Raw genomic sequence first — 24842 nt, 5'->3', positions numbered from 1 at the left:
GTGTGCTGAGGTGTTGCACAAGTCTGTGCTTGGTGTTAACAGTCTGCTGGAGCCAAGATCAGGAGATCACAAAGGTTGTAGAGCAAATGACTTGGCGTTAATATGTGTCAGTTTATTGCCCCGCACTGAATACTGTAAGAAATTTGAGCAAAAAATGGGGTGTTTAGTAGATATAATAAAAGTGTTTAATAATTAATAATTAAGAATTCATAATTTGTCATAATCATAAGTGTATTGGGAATGCATAATTAAGATAAACATAAAGTGTTGTAGGATTAGGAGCTAATAAGACATGAAGCTTCTGCCAAGTTGCAGAAGTTTAGCTTTTATACTGAAGGATTATCATAGAAGGGAGTAAGTCATAACTGACAGGATTTGAATGTGTTAGCTGCTCAGGGAGAGAGAGATGTGGAGACAGGCGTTTACTGAGGTGTGTAGAGAAGTTAGCTAATAAAAATTGAGATAGACAGAAGGGGAGGAGTCGCGAACAAATATGTGGGGGGGGATATAGAAAAGAGTTTTTCTCTTCCGGTTATTTTAGGGTCCTGGGGAAGACGTGTTCTCCTGGGACTGGGAAGAGTTTTTTCCAAAGTGGGTTAATAGTGTAATATTTCATGAGATTAATGTACACCATTGTATAACTGTAATTGCAACAGCAGGATTACAATCCTTTTTGACGGTAAACCAGTTTCGGTAACGTTTTTAGCGCTGTGTGACTGAAAAGCTATCAGTCCACGTGTGCTGGCCTGCTCCACTCTCATCGTGAGGAGTTTTTTTCCTCCACAATACCACACTAATCCAGCCGAGTAAACCCGCTGATAATAAACCAGATAGTCCATGTTTAAAAAGGCACTCGGAAGATAATATGTTGTATCGTGGTGGATGTAACCGGGACAAAATAACTGGGACAGCTGATTTTACTGAATTGTATGGACATGGAGGTGTTTTCTTAAGGTCAAGTGTGTGATCTCCAACCTGTTTTTTTTTAAAAGTTTTACAGTTAATAGAAAACATGTACAGCACACAAAACAATAAACTGATTTTGGAAAGAAATCGAAACATAAGCTCTGCATTCACCACGAGCAACCGAGAGACACCGAAAAGTTCAAAATGTGTTTCTTCAAGAAACAGCAGTCAATAATTCAAGTCAACAAAGACATTACACTTGTCTGAGTGCTCACATCGACAAAGCAAACCATCAGGTACCTTTTTGCCCAGACTTTCGCATCTTTGCAACACTCTGAATGTCTCCCAGGTCTGAAAGTGTATCTCCATTAAACAACCATTGCATCACTCCCCTCTTTATGACTGCTGGCTTCTCACCCGACCTTTGAGTGTGGCCTTCAGGAACAGCCATAAACACTTCTGTTACTTGGTCACCAATTTTAGACTAAAACTATATTCGAGTCTGCTGTATTATTGTGGTATGAATCTATCTTTATACGTCAAGTCTCTATCCACAAAACTAAATGTGGTGTTCTCTCTGGAGGAGTGCATAAATGATGTTATGTTTGACTGCTGGTGATGAGCTATTTCATCATGGGTTGTTATATGCTGGCGATTCAGGGAATATCAAAACCATAACTTTTGGTTAAGTCCACCTAATTTTCATATGTCCACACCCACCATCAAACTCCCGAATCCACATGTACATCCTTCAGTATGTCTAAAGCTGTGTGCAATATTTTACGGATTATTTTCCTCCTCTTGTTCAGTGCATCTTCTACTATTAATATCCATGTTAGCCTAAATCTACCTGCCTTTCCCTTGAAGCTATCCCTCAGATAACAGAGTCCTGGTTCTTCCAGTAGTCACAACACAGCAGACTTCAATGACAGAGTGTTTTGTAGACCTAAAAGGCCAACAGATCCTCAGCTCCATTCAGCCCAAAAGCTGCCCCACTGCAGGCTTTGTCTTCCCCGACTCTTTAAAGTTCACTCCTCGCCCAAACACCCGGACCTGGTCTGTGATCACACACACACACACACACATACAGCTGAGTGCCACACCCTATGCGACAGGTGTCCCCTATCCAGCACCATCTCGGAGGACGTGGGGCCTGGAGGGAAAACAGCGAGCGAACAGAGGTAAAGAAGAAAAGAAAACGGGAGATTGTTATCACGGTTTTAGAGAACAGAGAGCTACAGAGAAGGCGAGCGGCAGAGAAAGAGAGACGTGTGTCAGCCTGTTTGTCAGTGGTGCTTCAGAAACAAGCACAACGCACACTGACAAAGGGGAAAAGGAAAAAACAGGCTGAATGAGTAAAAGGCTATTGAGAGATGAGAGGAGCGACGGAATCGCATAAAAGAAAAGACCGAGATCAAACAAGGACAGATGAAGGCAGACAATGAAAGAAGAAAAAAGAAGTCAGGTCAACTGCTTTTATATCATAGACGAGAATCTGATGTCTGAAAAAAACAGATGACGGTCTTATCAGCACTGAGAGCTGAGATGAATCCGCTTTAAAGTTGGAGCATCAGTCAGCCACGAATGAACCTCGATAAACAGATTCTGCATTGATTTGTAGAATCCAAGATTTTAAATCAAAATTGTTCTGCTTTCTGTTTACAGTCTGAGTAGTATTGACCAATCACGTTCCAGCAGGCTTCGGGTGAATGCAGGTAAACAGTCCGTGTGGAGAGCAAAAGAGGCAAAACGCATTGGCTGGAATGCAATCTTAGAACCCACTAGCTACCATGTGACGATGATTTTGATTTTTATTGGTTCAAAATTAGCTCGCAAACTGATCATACATGTCGTCTCTCAACTCCAACTCCAGTCTCACGTCTCAAGTTGATAATCAGATTGTAAACAACAAGCAGCGTGCGTAAAAGGAAGTCTTGGCCCAGATATCCACTAGCTACACCAGATCCCCAAAAATATAGTCCCTTGCCTCCTGAGGCTTGTCATCATCAGACCAATAGCCAATGGGTTCAGAGATTGAGCCACATATAGACCGAATGGCGGACTGGACTAGAGTTGTAACCATCGATTAAATAACCTGTTGATTGATTTATACATTATTGATTCATCCTTTGGTGAAAGTGAAAAAAGGTGAAGTCTTGACCAGTAGTCAAAAAACTGGTTCCGGTTTATTACAATTATTCAGTTTTTGGTTATCCAATTTATTGATGATAGTAATTTGCTGATCGATGCAGATATACAAAAATTACAAATATATCGGTATTGTATTTATTGTCGATCAGTAAGTTCAAAGATATTAATAAGCATTGTCTTGATTTTGCCGACACTGTAATCCAATCTCACTATGCAAAATAGGTGGGTGGGGCTGGCAGACTTGCCAATAAACATGACGTGTCCCACCCAGGTTGAAGGGAAGCTACTGTATGTGTGACATGCATACAGTGTGGACGGCGAGGGGCGTGAGTGACAGATAAGACATCACCTGATCACAGTGGAGAAGTGGTCCAGCACTGGTGCTGACTCAGCAAACCCCTCTCAGTGACATGGTCCTTAACTTAAATATTTAAGTTATAGAATGTGGCTAAACTGTGCAAACTACATTTATATCCGTCAGACATTTGATCACAGTGCGAGTCAGACCACCTCCAGATGTGGTCTGGCTGTTGTGATCGCATTCTGATTGCAATGCTTTTCTGCCATTTTCACTTTATCCCTAAAACCCTTTATTGAAGAGCTGTGACAAATCATCTATTTTCATTGCTTTCAACAGTGGATGCTTTTTTATTTTCCTTTGGTTTAAATTGCTGCTTGTGGATAAGACGGAAAACAACAAAGTCTTATCTCACTGAAGCAGCCAGTGATGGAATACACATGTGTCGGCTAATTACAGCAGTGAGCTCATGCTGTTGTTGGGGTGGATGCTCTTTCAAAGGAACCACAGTCCACTGGTTGGGAGCCAGCAGGCCGAGTGGATGGTCAACAGTCGGAGAAACACTGTGTCACTTCGAGGAAAGAGCTGACCACCGAGCCGGCCAGAAGTCAGCTGGCCTCGCTGGCCTCGACTCTGGTCTCCCGCCGCTGGGACCAGAGGAACAAAGACACATACGTATGTAGCCTGAAAACATTTGCAAACTAAATAACAATCTTTAACCCTGAACCTCAAATTCTATATCATGAGACGAGAAGAGAACGCGCCCACACGTACACACACACATGGAGGTAAATACTGAGGCAGTCTATAAACAGCTCTGTACTGTAAAAAAAAAAAACTAAAGTGAAGCCTCAACAGATAATGCATTTGGGACTATGATACAAAGGATTAAATAACACCAAGCGTATCAATTTGATGCTGACCTTATATATATTTAAAAAACAACTGCCCTCTGCTGAGAGAACATTTAAGTAGACTGAACAGATTGTGATGTTGTATGAATAAAATATAAATACATTATGCATTTGTTTTGCTTTAGTTTGAGTTAGTAAATAAGGTATGTAGCATAAGAATCTACGTAAATATAAGAATATAAGTATATAAAGCATACATGTATACACTCAGTGTCCCCTTTATTGGGAACACCTGTGGAGTGTAATGTGATCCGATCATTTTATGCCATAGTCTGACTTGTGTAATAACTCGCCAAATTGTCAAAAAGTTTCACTTCATTTTAGCCACATTTTGTAATAATCTGCTGCATTTTGTGATAGAGAGCTTCAACGCAACATGAAATAAATGTCCTCCCACGTGTAATAAATGATTACATTTTACAGCGGTTATTAGGAAATGCGGGAGTTGCACTTTTCTTTTTGAAAATGTAGTAATACAGACATTGTGTGATAACCAACCAAAACAGATATCTTCTCCACTGCTTTCTCTCCTCGTCTCTGATCTTTCACGGCTCTTTCCTGGGACGAAGAAGAAGCGGGACACAGGGAAGACATGAATGGGAATTCAAACGTAGCTCAAAGGTCTACCGATTGTACCGCGGCTCTCTGTAGTGAGAGAGGGTCACTTTGACCTGCCTGGGGTGAGTGTACGGTGGGGGGGGGGACAGAGAGACACACAGAGAGAGATGACATCAGGGCAAAAAAAAAAAGGGGGACTCACGCTTTTATCTGTCCGCCGCTGGTTTTAAACCAGCACACCTCTGTGTGAGTCACTGGTGTGTGTGTGTGTGTGTGTTATGTACACGTGTGCGAATTAAAACTGAAAAGACGAGAGAAACTAGAGCTTTGATGTGTCCCGTTCACACCGACCAAACACTCGAATGAAAACGTGCACAAATGGAGAGTACTATGGGTAAGACTGTGTGTGTGTGTGTGTGAGACAGAGAGAAACTGTCTATCTTTTGATGTGAGCCCACCTCCTACTTCCTCGATTCCCTCATATCTACTGTTTTCCACTTCACCCGAATGCCCCCCCCCCCCGCCCACCCCTGTCCAACAGATTCACATGGTCCATCGGGGGCCTGAGAATGTGCTCCAGTGCAATGACAGGGGTCACCAAACCTGAGGACGCACTCTGCACTGTGTGTGTGTGTGTGTGTGTGTGTGTGTGTGTGTGTGAGATGGGGAGGCACGGTCTTCAAACGAACACTAACAGTTTCCTTCAAAAGGATTAAAAAACGCAGCAATTCCCATGTGTAATTAGCTGAATACATTTGTACATTTTGATGTTAAATTACCAATCACTCAATAGGTATGGATGGACGTAGCATGCATATGCAGGTGGGCAGACATGAAACAAGTTCAAAGAGAGACCAGTGGAAACTAAAGTAGCGTACTGATCATCAAGAGATCTTGTTTAGTTTAGAGGCTTCATCTATGAATAATCCGACGTGCATTTAGGTAAACATAGTGGTGGGCTGTCAGGGTCTATGGCCTAAACAGAATCACAAAGTTATAGCTATTTTATCATTTAATAATTTTTCACAAATGTACTACATGTATTATAATTTTTTTCCCATTAGCTTATTTTCTCATTGCACAGCTAGTTGCTCTGCTTCCAGCCTGCAGCGCTGCTTCCAGTGCAGCTTGTTTTAAGTAGAGCTTTTATCCAATCAGATTTCACCTCTATGTCTCTAGGTAAGAAGAGAGGCCCGCTAGGAAGCCTTTACAGATTAAAGTAAATGGGAATGACATTGATTGTCATCGTGTCAACCAAACAGATCTTTAGTTTGACATGTTGGGCGTATTCTTTGACGTGCCAGAGCTACCGAGGTAGTCTACAAGTACGTCAGCATTAACGTGCAGCTCAGCATTAACGTGTTTTTTTAACACTCAATGGCTGAAGGAGGAGTAACGGATTTGGGAGTTACTGGCAACGCCTTTCTGGAGAAGGACATTTCCAGACAAGCTGGATATCGTAAAAAAGGGTCGGCCAACCCCACAGCTAGCAGCCCTGACCCAGCCAGGAAAAGGATTTGTACAAACGGTATTCCTGGCTGACAGCGTTGGAGAAGCGTTTCACATGTTATGGCTAAGAATGTGTTTTATTTGCAACTGAGCGTCTTGGTGTTGTAAGCTGGACTTCATAACCTGAGTTGGCTAACCTAGGCAGCAACAAGACACCATAGCAAGGCAGGAGACTTACAAGCGACGGTGCTTTTGAAAACTTTTGCAGAGACCCAATACGTGTTGTAGTGCCGCAGGTTTACTGGATTGATTTGTCATGCTTTGTTGTCATATAAATATATATGTGACTGGTTATTGTGAGGTTGTTCTTGTCATTGTGTTAATTACGTTGATTTTGACGATATGCATTGTTCGTTAATAACGAAGCATCCTGTCATGCACGTATTCATGTATCTGTTCTATTTTACAAAGCAGGAATTATGGTCTGGAGAAATGGGGATTGTGTGGCGATTGCTTTAGCCCTGTTTGAATCAGTAGGGAACAGCTAAACGCTGCGGGGAGAGTTTTCAGCGTGTGTACTGCTGTTCTTTTCCTGTTAAGCTAATTTAGCATAGTGTGTCTCCCAGAACACACGTGGCTCACCAGAGCACAATGTTTTTCTTCCGCGGTGGGCGTGTCAGACAGCACTTGGGTGGGTTGCCAAGTTGAGCGCTGTGGCTTCACCGAAAGAACATTATATTTCCCACAATTTAAGTTTCTGCATTTCCCAAACACACTAGTAATATTCAAACGTATCGTTCGGTTCGTAAGCCTCGCACCGAACAGTTTAATACGAATATATGTATTGTTACACCCCTAGAAACAAATAATAACCCATAGCTGTGGCGTCATAATGAGGTTATTAGGAGGTGGTTCAACTGTAGTAGGACAGCACTGAAGGCCCAGGTATAAAATGCACAGCCCGCCACTGGGTAAACAACAGAAGATGAATATTGTTGATGAATTATTGTTACAGGGGTTTGAGGGCCAATCTACGGCCTTTCGATCCATGGCAAACTTTGTAAACTGGTCCTATTCTGCATCAAATATAGACGACAACAGTCAAAGCACCAAGTCTTGTTACGAACACAACTGTTACACTAACTTAAATTATAAGGCCGAAATAAAAGAAAAAATCATATTCTCAACAAATCCCATAAAAATCAACTAATAGATTTATCAACTCCAATTAAATTCTTAAATTCTGGCAAAAATAGAACTATATAGTCTATAAAATTTTGTCATCGAATAACATGTTGATTGTTTTTCATTAAATATTTAGTTGATAAAATGTCCTCAGGTCCCAGTGCTCAAGTTGACATTCGATCAACGGCCCGAAATCTAAAAACATATTTAATTCACAATTATATCAAAGTGAGAAAAGCAGAAATTCTTCACATTTGAGAACCGTTTGGTACTTTTGATAAATAATAAACTAATTCTTATATTTCACTCCAAATATATCACTGACCCAATACATCATTCACTCCCCTCCTCAGTGTATTTGTGGCCATAGAGATGTATTTTTATTTAGCACAGAATAATTGAAGTGTAATAAAAAATAGGCCACATCTCAATAAAGAAAAAGGAGTTGGCATGCTGACGAGGAGAGGTAAGAGGGGAGCTTTATTTAAGGTTCTTATATTTAAGCTGATGAGAGTGAAATTTATAGATCGACAGTGTGATAAAAGCACAAACAATTAAAACTATAAACCTATAAAAACACAAGAACTCTAACTAATGGGCTTAAATGCACTTTAAGGCCTTGAAATGGAATGGTGTAAAAGCTTTTCTTTTTTTCAGGCGCTGCTATGTAACACTGCAGGAGACTAAGAAGGGATACAGTCAAATAAATGAAAAGGGGGAGGGGGGGGGGTGGCAGAGGGGGAAAGGGAGACAAAAAGAGGGAAAACGCTGCAGGTCTGAATGAACTGTTGAAAGGAAAAAGAAAGAAAGGGAGGAAAAGGAGGGAAGTAAACGGACTGAGCGAGCAGAGGTGTGCTCTGTATAGAAACAGCACGTATCCAGCTGTCCCTCCCATCCAGCTACCCAGAAACCCTTCAATCAAACAGCCGCAATCGAGCCTGACCACTGTAGCATCCCCAGGCCGCTTTCATTCGCTCTCATTCATTCATTCACTCGTCCATTTTTCCTCTCCTCCGGTGCTTTAAGCCTACCAATTATCATCAGCGGGCCCCAGACGGCCTCTGTGCTTGTTCCCGTTTCAGCTGGCCTTTCAAACAGCCCCTGCATTAATAAGCCAGTTGTTACAAATAAAAAATAAAAAAGGGAGGTGAGGGGTGATTATTCAAAGCCCTCCTAAAAAGAGAAGGAGGAAGCCCACGTTTCACACCCAGGGGAGAGTAAAAGCACCGCCTGCCATTTATGGGGCTGTCCAAGGGCCTGGTATGGAGGCTAACAACGGTGGTAATAAAGGAGGGAGAGCGGCAATGGCTCCGGACATGAAAAAGCTCTAGATACTGAAAAACTGGGGGGGAAAAGTAGCTGACTGACAACAATAGGTAGATGCTTTTAAAGAGGCAGCAGCCCTCATATATCAAAGCGCCAAAAAACCCGCAATGTTTCATTTCATAAATCATGATCCGGTTACTCAAGATAATCTACAGACCCTGTTGTGAGAAATATCTGTGTTTCTGATTTTGGGTTGAGCTCTACCTTTAAATAAATACTTAAATCCAGTCAGGTATGTTCCCTGACTGTGATGTTTCTCTGGGTTTAAGACCTGGACCTGGTAGCAGCAGGACTTTGTGACATCACGGCTACTTTGGAAGCCAGCTGTGGTTCAATATGCCAACTCATGAAAGTGTGTTGTGGAAACGTGGACTTTACAGTGAACAAGAAGACAATATTGTGTGCAGAAGTTTGAAATGAAAACTATTCAAATTCACATTTTCACAGAATTAATACATTATGGATGAACGGAGAATGACAAGAATTTCTATTGGAATTCTTTGGTAGAATAAAAAAACATACCAGCAGAGTATTTTGATGTCTCTACACATGTGGATGTTTGTCAAGCACTGTCGGCTAGTTTTGCTTTGCTTTTATATGTGAAGCAGAGAAATCTAATAAAAGTAAAAAGTTGCAAAACAACAACGTGATAATATTCTCTTATACTGAGTAACAAGATTATATTTGGCCGGAAATAATTGTTGGCTGCACTTTTTGTTTCTTTTCTTTGTGATACAAAATGATAACGTGTATATATTTTGTGTATAGTCGTGCATGCTTCATAGAAGTATCCATTTGAAACACAGCTTTGTATTTTATACATAATACTGTGTTGATACACATTTTTGAACAAACAAATAAGAACCCTCTGCCAGTCAGTAATACAAATTTGTTCAATTTTCAACCCCTATCCTAAAATACTTCAAAAAGGGGGAAGAAAAATATTAACATGCCACTGCCAAACACATATACTCCCATTTTTGCCCGTTTCCTCTCCTCTGTTTAGCACTCAAACAAACAACGCCTGTGGGCAATGTTCCCTCTAATTTTTCATGTGTCTGGGCATACACACAAGCTCCCTGAGCACACTGAGGACCACTGTGAGCAACATCAGATGTGCACGCTGTGGCCACACACCAGTATCACACCTGTTCAAAACCTTGGATCATAGCAAGTTACATGGCTTATTAAAATAATCAAATTACAGCAGCAATTTTCACTAGTTTACTTTTAATATAAGTGATTTGACAAACTTTAAAGGAAAAAGACAAAAATCTTGTTGTTCATGAGATGTGTAGTATGTTTTATGTGAGAGTCTTGCTTTGGCCATGGGAAGAGTCTTGCTTTGGCCTGTGTGAGGTCCTGTTGTGGCCTGTGTGAGGGTCCTGTTCTGGAAGAAATGATACATATACACCTTTCAGACATAACATTTTGTTCACATTAAAACATTCACATTTTGCACAATGACGTGTGCTGTAGCTTGTGATACAGTGTAAATTCCTGTAACTCTGTCTGTAAAATATGTAATTACTCAGTTTTTTATTATCATTTCTACTACCCATAAATTATCTAGTAGTAACATAATTTAATGATTAATATCCATAAGTAAAAAATCTTAATAAATGTCACTAGAATATGCACAAATCTGACTTAAATTTTACCTTATTTTTCACGTCTGTCATTCTCACTTCTCCAATGGTTGTACACTTTGTCCAGGTTGATGGCTTCGTCTGCTTCTTGCTTTGACTTTATGTCGCTGCCCGTTCGTTTCGCCATGATAAGGGGGGATAAGGGGCATTTGCAACTCGTAACTCCGCCGCACTGTTGTTAGCTAGCTAACCTGCACGGCGCGAATGGGCAGGGCAATAGTGTCAATGCTATGATTGGCTGCGTAGCGTAAGTGAACCGAATCGTATCATTGGCTGGACACCTGTCACTCACTGAGTTACGTTGCAAAATAGTACAGAAAACAAAATTATTATTATTATTGGTTTAATTGATTAGATAAGATTAGGACTAATATTAGATATTAATTAATACGTTTATGTTGAATTTTATTTTATGCGCTGCATAGATTTTCTTGTGCGCTGAGAATGTGCGAGCAGTGCGCGATTGCTCAAGCGCGCAGCTTAGAGGGAACATTGCCTGTGGGTAAAGGTATCTGTATACCTTTAATATACTGTCTGGGGAGCCAGTTGAGGAAACTTGAGATTGTGGATGCCATCTTGAAATTTCTACTGTTTGTGGGTAAATTTGTGTTGGAAAGAAAGACAACCTCATTAGGCTAAAAGAAAAGAGGAAAATAGAGAAAAAATCATTGTGATAGAAGGTGTGTGTGTGTGTGTGTGTGTGTGTGTGTGTGTGTGTGTGTGTGTGAGTGAGTGAGAGAGAGAGGTCATTTACCTGCACACCTGAAGCTCTGAGCCGTCAGTCCCTTCTCCACAGCCAGACAGGTGAGAATGCTGAGGAAACTAGTGGTGACTGACTGCCGCTTGGCTCTCTGGGCCTCCCGCTGCCTCCTCTCCCTGGATGGTTTGGATCTCAACAGCACTCCCTGGAGGGCTGGCGCTCCTTCTCCCAACTCTCCCGCTTCCTCTTTGGCTGGCCTCTGCGCTGCGACCGCGCCCCGCAGGGCGTCCACCCATTCCCGGGCCTTGAGCTGATCGTCCGCCCGAAGTCTGAGCACCTCTTTGGGGAAAACTACCTGGAAGCAGTCCCCCCTATCTGTCCACGGCTCCCCGTTTTCCGGCTCCTGATTGTGCCGCACAGCCAAGCAGGAGGCCAGGGAGAACTGGAGGACGGGCTGGGACACAGACCCGCGGCCCTCGGTGGGGAAGGCCCGGAGGGCGGATCTGGTCAGGATGAAGGTGAAGGCCCGCGAGTTGTTCTGATCCATCAGCTGGCGCAGCAGACCAGCTTTGAGGACGTCCTGGCAGCGCTGGGTCAACAGAGGCAGGGTGGTGGGTCTGCTCAGGACGCCAGGGTTAGGCTGAAGGGGGAGCGACGCTTCCGACGACGTGGGGGTGTCGCTGTCACTGTCGGGCCTGGTGTCGAGGCCCGACGGAGAGGGCGACGAGGACGGCGAAATGGCCACGTGGAAACTGACGACCTGTTGCTTTTCCGCTTCGGTCTTCCGCTGATGGTTCTCCTTCCTCGCAGGCCTGGCCGCCTGCACTTTATCCCACATCAGCCGCCTCCACTCCACGGCCTCCCATTGGTTGGCCGCCCTCAGCTGCAGGCGCATGCTGTTGAAGAACAGAGCCTGGAGCGTGCGCTGGTCGGCGGGCTGGCCACCGCAGGGTGCTGGTAAGATGACGCTCTGGCAGTGCGACAGAGAGTAGGCGGTGCCCAGCTGGCGGTTGGCGCTGCTGTCCAGAGTGTACAGCCGGAGCTCACAGGGCGTCAGCTCGACGTGGCAGGGTGTCCAGCGACCCCGGGGCCCCTCGCGCTGCTCCATCGCACCCTGCTTCACCACACTGCTACTGCTGCTTTTATCAGCTGGACAGAGATAAGGAGGCGGAGGGGAAATAGGGAGAAACAACACATAGATGAGTAATGTGAGTGTGCGTGTGTGTGTGTGTGTTCAGGATAACCACATTAGAGTCAACAAGCGGTTTTATTCAGAATGATCATAACAGGTCAGATACTTATGTCCTAAACATGTTTTTAATCATTCTGATACGAACACATTATCACAGATTAAAAGTTTTAAGAGTACTGCACTCAACTTTCGAGTATCAAACATTCACCCACTGTAAGCTTGACATTTGGATCGGCGAGATTTGTATCCTTCGTTGATGGCAGCTGTAGTTTTGGGATGTTTCAGTAATTACTAATTGCGTTTTTTCCACCTACATACTTTTTAGGGCAGCCCTTCTGAACAATATAATGTATCTCCTGAGGTTTTCTTGATAGTTTTCTTGATCCATTAATAGGATAATTGTTTTGTTTTTTTAACCACATGGATATGGAATGGGTTACATAACACACAATTACAATTTTTTTTTATTTAACATCATAGGAGACACAATACCCCTCGACAGAAGTAGTGAATTTGGGTTTGTTGTGAGGAAGAAACTAAGAGTGTTTGGAATATACGGATCCATGTTTAAGTGTATTATGTTGTAGAGGTGGTGTGATCTTTTTAATGCTTTTTGCCATGACTTTGGGTCTCCGTTGGAATCCATTGTAACTGCTGAGCATCCAAGCTGGCTACAGCTGCTATCCTACATGAAGCTGTAAGTTACCTATTTTCTAAAGTCACCTTTTGACTGGTTGATGCTCAAAAGACATTTTCTGTGGCGTATTCCTTTAATGAAGTGCATCTATAGCATGTATATAAGAAGAGGACGTAGTCATTGTGACGTCACCCATTGACTGTGGTTTTGAAGCCCTGAGTTTGGCCGTCGCCATCTTGTTTTTTTTTCTACCAGTGAATAAAAGTAACTACGGACATTTTGGACATATTAATAGTGACACTGAGACACCGTATACAACGACCTGTCAATCTCAAGGTAGCCCCGCCCTAAAGCACACCCTGCTTCATGGTCTATTTCACTCTATGGACCATAATTTACTAAATGAACATCATTGAAGAAGACTTGAAACTAGAGATTGAGACCATAAACTCATGTTTACTGAGGTAACAAATCAAGTGAGAAATAGTCATTTTATCATAGACTTCTATGCAATCTCACTTATTTTTGCAACCAGAGGAGTCGCCCCCTGATGCCCATTAGAGAGAATGCAGGTTTAAGACACTTCCGCATTGGCTTCACTTTTCAGAACTGGAGGTTGCTGCCTGCTCTTTAGCTTGAAGTCAAGAGCACACATGGGTCACTGTGAAATCCTTACATCTCTAATTGATCTACGAAACCTTAGTCTAGATGGGCCAGTTTTCGACACAAAGTAGCTTATCGGAGGCTTGTGGCTCCGACATGAGCGTTGGTATTTTGGTGAGAGATAGCTGTGGACTGGTGCTCCTCTGAGAACGTTTCTTGTCTCCACGGCAGGAAGAAACAGTGTTGTTATGGAGCCCACAGGGCAAACTGTTCCACTTTCTTAATCTGAAGGCCGGAGGCACACCCTCTCCCTATTTTGGCCTTTCCTCTCCATTCTTTCACCACAGGAGGTTTGTTTTACCCTCATTTATGTCTTCTCACGTCTCCTCCTGTGATTGTGGTGTGTTTTTTCTTTGACTAAGGAGGCTTCAGACTCGGGTAGAAGCGTGAACTCTGCTTGTCTTTATTATGAGCCATGCTGTGTTCACAGCCATGCAGTGAGTTTTTCAGACTAGACGTCTGAAAAACGCCAGCCAAGAGAAAATATATTGTAATTAACAAAATGTTTCATACTAAATGTATAACAGGGATCACAACAAGGTTCTTTAAAGGACCTGTGTGTAGCATTTAGGGCAGTAAAGTAATTCATTTTAGAAACATCTAAAAAGATAAATCAGTTAGCATGGACTTTATCTGTGGTTATTAAACCACTTGTTTCAGCTCTAGTCTCTCTGTTAACATCATTGTTGGGACAGTGAATTCATGCGTTAGGATTCTGATCATTTTGGGCTCTGAGGTTTATTTTCTGTGTCTTCATTTAGATGTGAGTGGGTACGTTTGTTCAAAGGAGTTGTGCTTTGTCTCGTAGTGCGCTTCATTTGCCGCTTTTATCAATAGTTACGGTTTCTGAACATATGAGATGCTGGATTTAACTGCCTGCGGGAAGAATTAACATGGAAGAGTCTGTTCATTCATGCTTATAAATTATATTCTCTCTGAACACGTTTCTCTTTTTGGAGAATGTCATGTTAGATAACCTCTCTGATTAGCGCAATGTTCCTGCTCTTGTTTCTATTTCCTCGTCTCTCCCCGTGTGTCACGGTGTGTGTAAACCTCGCTCAGTCAGGAAACTTGTCAGAATACTCACATTTGATTGGCTGAGCTTTACAACGCATTGGTCGGTGTCTCCTGCACCGCTGAACAAGTACCGTAACGGCTGTATAAGATGCGCCGCTTAAAAGTAAAAACTCACTGCCTAATATGTATGATTCCGAAATATCGATTTTAGGTCCTGGGTCCGGACGCAACTGCGTCTGGGTCCGGATCCGGACCGCGGTCCGCCAGTTAGAGACCCCTGATTTAGGGGGATCTTTTGGAACAAATGGAATAAAATATTATAAATAAGTTTTCTTTAGTGTATATTTACCTGAAAATAAGATTGTTGTGTTTTCGTAACCTGATGCTGCGTTCACACCAAACGCGTCAAAAAATCGCGTCCAATGCGCCGCCGGTCGTGTTCACACCAAACGCCGCAAAATCGCCGGAGAGGGGGCGTGGTTTATAGACCTGGATCCGTTCAACTGTCCGCCATTAACCATGGAAAAAATAACCTATATTTCTACGTGTTGTGGAAGTCACAGATATCCCGGGAAACTAAACGGAATAAGGACAATTGCTGATTTGTACGTGTTGTGGAAGTCCCTCAAACGTCGGAATGCCAAACGCCGTCATGTCTGGTTCATAATATTGTTCAGAGGAGCTCCGTGGATTTTATCGAGCTGTATTCACTGTGTCTAGCAAGCCACAGGTCGCTGTATGAACACAAAATAAACAGATTCGGCTGTGATTCAACGGCAATAAACCGACAAAAAGGGACTCCGAAATAACTACGTAATGATACCTATTTGTAGGCTACTTGTCTTCTCAAAAAAAAAAAACGCTGGCTCTAAATATGGCCATTCACGTTTTCTCGTCGACGACCGTAGTTCTCCTACACACTCGGCACACAGGAGAAGTTTCAGTTGATTGCAATCTGCAGCCTCAGCAGTAGATGCCGCCAATCCTACACACTAGTCCTTAAAATAAAAAGGGAATTTTATCTCCATTTGTTTGTTGTTTCTTTGCATAACGCTAAACTAGATCAGTGGTCTAGTTTTAAGAATTGACTCTTCAGTATGTTTGTTCTCTCAAAGAAACAATTAGAAACGATTAGAGCCTGATGGATATTTTTGAGGACAATACATAAACACATTTTGTGACAGATGTGCTGATGTAAAGATGTTTTACATTCAGGGATGGGTCAAATGCAGAGACAAATTTCCCCCTTAAAAAGGGATAAAGATAGTATACATTCTATTCTATTCTATAAGATAGTACACTTTGAACAGTAACTTTAATTTGAAATTACTAAAAAATGCGCAGTATAATATATATATATATATACACACACACACACAATAAACTTGAAATAGGAACAAATCTAAATGAATTCTACATAACAATGCAGCCTAACATGTATATCATATTTGCCAATATCTGCCCGATGATTTATTGTCGAGGCTCAAATGAAAATAATTCTTCGTAAAGTAGCACTTTTCTAATAAAAATTTAAATTACCGAGAGCATTTCAATCAAGAGCGAAAAGAAAAGTGCATGATTTGAAAAGATAGTATTAGGAATGAACACCCAGATGAAACCACATGCTGGACAAAGGTCTCATCATACTTGAGGGTTTCATTTTTGTTTCAATATCAGCCCGCTGTGTCTCCACTGAGGGAAGAGGAAGAGAGAGAAGCACCTGCTACACAGACCAGGCCAGCAAGAAGTACAAGCTACAGTATGAGACTTGTGACCAACAGATGAATCCTCAGGATTTATGACGGGACAGCAAAGACTAAAGACTTGTAAACTGTGACTTATTCAATGAGCTGTGTGCAAGCCACCAATTTGGTAATTTGCAGGTCAAAAGACATGTAAACATCGAACATTTGACACATTTGGATATAAGTGAAAGTTTTTAAGTTAAGGATGTACAATCATTATGTAGACAGTATGTCATCTACTTTTTTCAACATGCAGTTAGGACCTGCTTCACATTAACATGGATACTGAAATGCTGTTAAAACAATGGGTATATGGAACCTGGACTTTTAAACCGTTTTTTTTTTAAAGTCTACATCAGCCCAGTTGTAACCTTGTTTGTAGACGTCTTTTATTGAGTTGACAGGTTTTCTTAAAAATCTCAACAATCACCGTGCGCTAAAGCAATCCAACAATCTGATTGAATTGTAAACCCCCAACCAGGAGCAGTCTAATTGGCAGACATTGCACTTTGTTTCTTTAACGTGCTAAATCACTCAAGGGGGAAAAAAGAAATCCTTCACAGCTCCGGTGGTGGGTCGAGTGCCTCATCAATCTTATCAAAACGGCAGTAGACACGGTGTCGCTCCGGGTCTCGGACTTTGCATGTTAACAAACCCTTTTCGCTAAAGGGCCAAATGAATATGCAAATAAGTTTGCAGCTGGAATCAGATTGGCAGTCGTCACGCTCGGGAAGACCGAGATGAAAATTAGGCATCGTGGCGAGGAAAAAATGCTCCGTTCAATTAGCCTTCATCTCCACCTGGTAGGTTTTCACATCACACTCTGGTAATAGTCTACGCCGTCAACCAGAATTACCTTTTTTTTCCTCAGGACTCCAAACAAACTATCAAGCCCTGCTGCCTTTAAGTCAATCAAGACCTTTAGCAAGCAACCTCACGTGCTGTTATGGTAGCATACGATAATATTACAATCTAACAGACTCCCACGGTTTCCTGGATACAATATGTACACGAAGACTGCAAATATGAAAAAGCAGAAGAAGGCACCTGCAGCCACACACAGAGGTACACCATCCACTTCTAAACCACAGCCTCTGTCCTGTTCAGGTTCATAGCGGCGCGAAGCTATCCCAGCATGCACCGGGTGAGAGGTACGGTCGGGTTCTGGAAATAAGAACCAACACATCAGTCAACGTCAGCATCTAAAAGCTGCATTCAAGTGTGTGTGTGTTTCATCTGGGACCGAATACAGTTGAACATCCCAATGTTGAGTGAGGCCAAAAATTAGGGGGGAAAAAAGGATGTGTGTCACGAATAGGGTTGGGTACCGAAACTCGGTGCCAATATGGCACCGGTTCCTAGAGAGTGGTCTCGCTGACATCACGATCTCCTTAGATACGAGGTCTGTCCGCCATGTTGGAGTACATACAGATCCTACATGGCGGCGAGTAAACAAGGAAGTGCGGCAAAAATACCATACTTTGAATCACTGGATAGTGCATTAAAGGTTCGCTACCTGGCCAAATTGAAGGTTATTGGTAATTTGGATCCCTGTACGATGAGTGCAGATCGTTTCAGTGCCGATCCTACTTATCTTCCATCGGTAAACTACGGCAACATCTACACGTATCTCGTGAACACCCCCAGTCCTTACACAAAAGACGAGTTGGAGTGCTACAAAGGGCTCGACGCTTCTAATCAGTTTGTCAGTGGATGGGTCCGAGACGTCAAAGCAACGGTCGTCGACAATTCTCATCTCGTCATTGGAAGGGTAAATATATACAGATCTGGTCAGATATTTAGCAATATTCAATGTTTACTCAGTGCAAACAGACACGTGTGTTTGTTTACATTGTACATGCATGTCATTGTGTGCGTGTGTGTAGGAATTAACTTTAAACTAACCCCTAACTTCATCCCCCCCCCCACACACATATATATATATATATATATATATATATATATATACATATATATATATATATATATATACATATATATATACATATATATATATATGATCTGACGTTAAACTCATATCAAGCAATGCTGAGGCTGCATCTATGTGTTTCGCCTGTTGTACACGCTCGACACGTCTCTGGTACCGACTGCTGTCACGGGCCGATGAAGCTTCGGTAACCTTCTCATGTCCAAGTTTTAGAGACGGAGACCAGTCTGGATTATCGGCATCTTGGAGAGTAGAGAGTTTACCTGAAACAGTTTGTAATAAACATTGAAATACAATTTTACCGAAGTAGTCTTATCGGATGAATTTATATTTCCTTTATTAAATACTGTTCACAAACGAATTTGTAAATAAAATCACTGACCACTTATAAAGTGATCCGCACATACTCTAGTGTACGCCAAATTCGATTCCTTTATATCTCGAGAGATGCGTGACAGCCATTTCTCGCGACGTCGCTTGGATAGCTCCTACGTGTCATTTCCTTGATGTGTAATGACCGCTGGCAAACGAAAGAATGATTTCTTGTCTCTATCAGCTCTGCTGCCACAACCAAAGACAGCACAAAAGTTCACCATGATCGATAGGTTATGCGACTCAGTCGTGCATGCCAGTGGCTTTGTGTGTACTCCAACATGGCCGACAGCTAAAACTGTGACGTCACACGAGATCGCTCTATACGTCCGGTATCTACCGGACCGAAACGCAACGCAGATTTCGGTGCCTGAGCCGATTGAAATACTTTTTTCACACTACTCTGATGACTCCGTCCTGGCAGCAGGACTCGGTCCTCCGCTCCTCACTCATAGTGTTATTACAACGGGGTACTTAGCGTTGTCGCTCATGAGCACAACAACACAGGCACGCAAAAGCTTCTTCTTCTTTGAGACCAACTGGCGGTTGGCAAACGACGAATTGCCGCATTACCGCCACCGACTGGTAAAATAAAATAAGTCATGAGACGTGTCGTATTTTGCCAGAGAAGGAAAATATGCTCATATTTCTGCAAAATAATTGCTGAAGTTTGAAGCTGCAGTGTGTGTACACAGTGTGTGTGTCTTTTGTATTTATTTATATTTATTTAAGTATACTGTAAACTGTTAACAGTTAACATATTGTTTGAAGCTGTAGTTTGAAGCCAAGTGTTTTGTATTTATTTATATTTATAGTATACTTTAAACAGTTAATATATTGTTAAATTTGAAGAAAAAAGTATCGGTTCAGGCACCCGTATCGTTTTAAAAGTATCGCTTTAGCACCGGTATCGGAAAAAACCCAAACGATACCCATCCCTAGTCACGAATGATGTGATACGAGGAGTTCAGAGACGACAGGATTTGAAACACAGAGACTGCATCAATGCAGTCAAAGTCAGCAGAAAGACTTTCATAAACGTGATGAGAGGCAGATCGATTCGAGGAAGCAAATACTGAGAAAATTTGAATTTCAAAATCAAAAAAATTAATAAATGGTACACACTATTATTGTAGAGAGGCAGGAGCAAATAACACAGAGACAAGCCGGTGGGGAAAATAAGTGAAATAACTGAAACTGTTCTGAACGACTATGATGAGACTTTCCTTTATTGTTTGCTGTTGTATACTGTTAGTCTGGGAACATGTCCATTGGCTTCTTGTGAATGATAAAAAAGAAACTTCGGTGGTCAAACTTGCACAAATGCATCAATCCATCCTTTATCTGTAAGCGCTTATCCTATTCAGGGTTGCAGCTGAGCATTCTGATTGTGTGTTATATGAAGTCAGTGCCTCTTTTGCAGCCATTGTTTTCTGTGGTTGTTTGTGTTTATGTCTTCTTTTCTCTCTTCAATTTATTAATTGACCCTTTGTTAAGCCCCGCCTCTCTCTGCTACTCCGTCAAGCTGTCAGAGTTACCATGGAGCCCACACTGTCATTAACTACACACATTGTGCATTGGCAGTACCAACACTAGTTTATGATGTGCTAACGTATTTTGCTAACGTATGTTGCTAATGTTAGCTAGTTAACGCGTATCTCCTTCCAAGATCTCTGAGTGACGAGTATCTCTATCACACAATGTTTAACTATGACTCGAACCAAATCCACAAAACCAGCCTGAAAATGAAAACATCTGAAAACATTGCATGAGAGGCCGGTCGATGCTACGCTATGACTGGCCAGTCTGCGTTGCAGGGGCGGGACTTAGTGAAGGGTCAAACTAAAATTCCACAGGGGCCCAAGGTGACACCTTCAAATTTCATTTTCTTCTGAACTAAAAACATTATGATATTTAATTTGGAATAAAACAGAGAAAAGCAGAAACTTCTTAAATTTTAAATATTTTTTGTGATTCATGTTTGGTTAATTGACAAATTACTTCATCTCAATAACCCTGCCTCAGTACAAGTGGCTTCGGAGAAACTTGGTGAGTTGACCAATTACTTTTTTCACAAGCTTATCTGTTCATTATACTCTTTACCGTTTGAGTAACAGGTGCATATTTTGTTATATTAAAAGCTGCCAGCAAAAAAATGGTTTCCTTGCATGGACCCTGAACTTTGAAGAACACAAGTTTATCGAGGAATGCTCGCAACAAAGATCAAAGTATGCAAAAAATAATAATCAACAAGAACAATGGCACACAAACAGATGAATGTCGCTTTGGCAATGTTATAAAAGACAAAAGCTACATGCAGCTTGTTTAGTCTCATATATACATGTTTATTGTGTATATAATCATTTCCATTTACCATCTAAACATCCCCAGCTGTCACTAATGGAAAGGCAAACAGGCCACTTTTTTTTTCTCAATGTGAATGAAGAGACATCGCGAATCCGAGCTAAATCACTCTGCCTTCTGCTTATTACCGTCCTTTTCCTACTTCTCTCCTTTCAATGCACGTCGAGCCAAACTAAATAGCCTGATGCCTTTTCACACATATGCTAATACTAAATAATCCTGCCAGTATCGGGGGCCGGGTAATTGGGTTGCCTCTTCTTTCGCCTCATTTGAGTCCATTTGCTGACAGGATTACAGGCTATTATCCCTCAGGATCCCTTAGGATCTCCTTAGGCCTTCAGATGGCCAAAACACACACAAACAAATGCTGTGTGTGTGTGTGTGTGTATGTGTGTGTGCGTGCGTGTGCGTGTTGGGCTCTCTGCCTGAATACTGACTGTCATAGCACAGCTGTGTCATTTCAAGTTATCATCATCTTCTATCATTATTGCTTTCTCAGAGGATGCTTCAACATAAGTACAGCATACGCCCCGATCTGCAGCACAAATAGTCAGAGACTTCCGTCCTCCGAAAAGCCTCTCAAAGGCTGAGAAAGCCTTGCGGTGAATGGACGGTCGATCAGAGCAAAGGAGGAGGGGGGATGTGCATGTCTCCAGGTCGGGACCGAACTGATGGTCAGCGGACATGACACCGTCTTTCTGGTGTCAGAGCACGAAACAGCTCTCCGTTTTACAAATGCCTAATTAGGCAAATCCGATGCAATTAAAAAGGGTCATTTCACAAAAATTAAGATGCATTTAATTTACCACTTAGCTTTGCAAATGGAGGTAACGTTTCTCAAGGTTTTGACACAATGGAGGTCAATCAGACAGCAACCTCAGACAGCAATGCTGAAGTGCCTTAAACCTGCATTCTTTCTAATGGCCATCAGGGGGCGACTCCTCTGGATGTGAAAGTCTGATTATATACAAGTATCACTCACTTGATTTATTACCTCAGTAAACATTGTAAACATGAGTTTATGGTCTCAATCTCTAGTTTCAAGTCGTCTTCAATACAGCATGACTGATGTTCCTTTAGTAAATTATGGTCCATTTAGAGTGAAATAAAGCAGGGTATGCTTTGGGGCGGGGCTACCTTGTCACTATTACCTAGGTCACTATTACGGCAGTGTCCGGTCTGGAAGTTGTCCGTGTTTTCTTCTTACAACTTTAACCCTTTCACAGTGCGTTTTTAGTTCATGAAAGTTAATTATAACATTTTGGTGGCCTAAAAATGTCTTATTCAGCGTTCGGTTGTACTCAGCCCCATCCTCTAGTGTCCTTGTCATTGCAAAAACCAAGATGGCAATGGCAAAAATGGCAAAACTACCGCTACCGACTACCGCTTCAAAGCGGTAGTCCACAAACTGATGGGTGAAGTCAGTGACTGCGTCCACTTAGCAACATGTGTTTTAAGAAACAGTGTCCCTGTTACTCTGAATAATCCGTTATTATACTCAACATTTAAGGTTTTAAATTTAAAGTTTTTCTGCTATAAGTCTCTGGTCGGTTTCTGTAATATCTGGTACGTCATAATAATCACCAGAGAAAATACTTTAGGATATCAGAAGCCTATGTAAAAACTGGATGCTATTTGTTTCGTTCCAAAACTTTGGAATTGATCGATCCAGGGACCTCACTGTTAAAAGATTTCACAGTTTCTTTCATCTTCAATATCAAATATTGTTCAATAGGGACAGGCAATGTGGATGGAAGTCGAGTCGATTTCATTTACAGTATATCGCCCAATATCAGAAATCCCAAATGTCCGTTGATCTGATACACTGTCTGAAACCCAAAGATCATCATCATCTTTTCAGCTCAATCATAGACCTGAAAGATTTGGACTGACAAACACCTCCTGCATCATATCACACAGAGACTCACACTGTGCATGTGAACTCACCCTCTGGCTGGTGGTTGAGGATCATGTTCTTCAGAGTGTTGCAGTCCAACGTGGGCAGTCCGTTGTCGGTGTATGCAGAGGGCCGGTAGTTGACGTCTGACCTGGACCGGTTGTGTCCCTTCTTGAAGGCTGACTTGGACGAGGAGTTGGCCGTGTTGTTGGTGCACTCCTTGGTGTGGGCCGCCAGGTCGTTCGTAGAGCGAGCTCTGCTTCTCTTGCCGTGCCTCAAGCCCATCCCCAGGCCCAACACGCTGAAGTTGTCGGCCCAGGCCAGGCCTAGAGGCCCCACCTCCGGCTGCTCTCTGGCCAGCAAGCCCCATACGCCGCTGGAGCTCAGCTTCCCCAGCGCAGCGCTGGAAACCTCCTGCAGCTGCTTTGGCGGCCTAGAAGGCTGGAGGGTCCCCGTTTGAGCTTGGCTCGGACCTTGGCCTTGTATCCCACCGATGCAGTGGATGAAGTCCTCGGTGGCCTCGAGGGCCGGGCTGATATCGCCGACCATGTCGAGCTGCTCAAGACCCTCCATGGCTGGGCCCCTTCCCCTTGAGCAAGAAGTCTCACAACTACCGGTAGATGGTTTTCCAAAATGGGCACAAAAACCCAGTGAACATCATTCACATGTCCAACGAACCATGCTGGCTGTCAGCCAGTCGAATGCAAGCTAAGATCGGGGTGAGGAAGATCCAAGCAGCCTGCGGGCTTCACAGACTGCTGTCTGAAGCCAAGTCCTGCTCTCCTCCTCAATACAGGGCCTTCATCCAAGGTTACAGTCTTCTTTTTCAGCGGTGTGCCTCCAGCGCTGGAGGGAAAGTCGACTACCTCTCAGGGGAAAGCTGCTGCGGCTTCATGCCAGCGCTAAACAGGACTGGCAGTCGCCTGGGACTCCCGAAATCAAGCCAATTTGGGTGGCAAACTACGTTACTTAGCTCCAGATACACTTTGGCCAAGAAAAACGGTCAAATCCCCCTACACAAGCTGATACTCTCAGGGGCGGCTTATTTTAGTCCATCGGGTGGCTGTGAAGTCATCAGATGGAGACTATCTGTGGCTTTACTGTGAGAAACAGAAGAGAGAAAGGGGAAATGGTTTAGAGGAAGCATGCCGTACAAAAAGAAAAAGAAGGCAACACGTCTAACAGTAAGAATGGAGTGATTCAATTACAGATAAAACAGTTGTGTTCCAGGCGCTTTCTTAAACGCTAAATACAGGGCTTGCCAAGAGAACAGTCAGATTATAGGACAATGAAGCCACTATTTTAGAAATGCTGAATTCACAATTCAGAACACATCTATTGCCTCCACACGGCTCTCAACATGGCGACGGTCCTAACAGCGCTAACAGTGCAAACAACGGCAACAGTGCTGGCAGAGCTAACAGTGTTTACCTGAGGGGGGGACGGCGTTATCAGCTACAACCGCTGTATGAGCGTAGTGCAGAGCAGTGGCCGTGAGCTAACCAGCGGGGCACGCTCACGTGCACTAACATGCACTAAAAGGCACGGCTAAACAAAGCAAGGAGAAGCTCAGATTACCACACAGAGAGAGAGATAGAGTGATTTCATTCTCTGCTCAGGTAAACATTACTCTCCTCCATCTTTACACAGTAAATTGTTGTTTTTTCTGCTACATTAATGCTCGGAAAACGTCATAGAGAACCTTCAACAACTTTAAGCATCAAACTACCGACCCACCTACAGTATCTTCATCACACTGACACCGGAGCTTCACCGATTCCTCCCCAGCAAACAGAAACGATCGTGCTCCCTCACACGTCCTGATGAAATAATACTTGACTTCCTCCTCAGCTGCTTATCACCAGACCGAG

At 42.7% G+C, this 24842-nt stretch overlaps 1 protein-coding gene across 1 annotated transcript in view; it reads right to left on the bottom strand.

The window, feature by feature from the left end:
- plekhm3 (pleckstrin homology domain containing, family M, member 3) overlaps positions 1 to 23944 on the bottom strand; it is a 43098-nt gene extending 19154 nt beyond the window's left edge. Inside the window, exons 1-2 of the mRNA XM_079276357.1 lie at positions 23022 to 23944; positions 11191 to 12285 (exon numbers count right to left, since the gene is read on the bottom strand). Coding sequence (XP_079132483.1) covers positions 11191 to 12285; positions 23022 to 23544 — 1618 coding nt within the window. The 5' untranslated portion in view covers positions 23545 to 23944. The remainder of the gene's footprint in view (positions 1 to 11190; positions 12286 to 23021) is intronic.
- Between the last annotated feature and the right edge of the window lie 898 nt (positions 23945 to 24842).

This window comes from Melanostigma gelatinosum (genome assembly GCF_949748355.1).
Source record: "Melanostigma gelatinosum genome assembly, chromosome: 10".
Taxonomy (NCBI): domain Eukaryota; kingdom Metazoa; phylum Chordata; class Actinopteri; order Perciformes; family Zoarcidae; genus Melanostigma; species Melanostigma gelatinosum.
The sequence above is the reverse complement of the archived record's forward strand: the minus strand, read 5'-3'. Positions and strand labels throughout refer to the sequence as shown.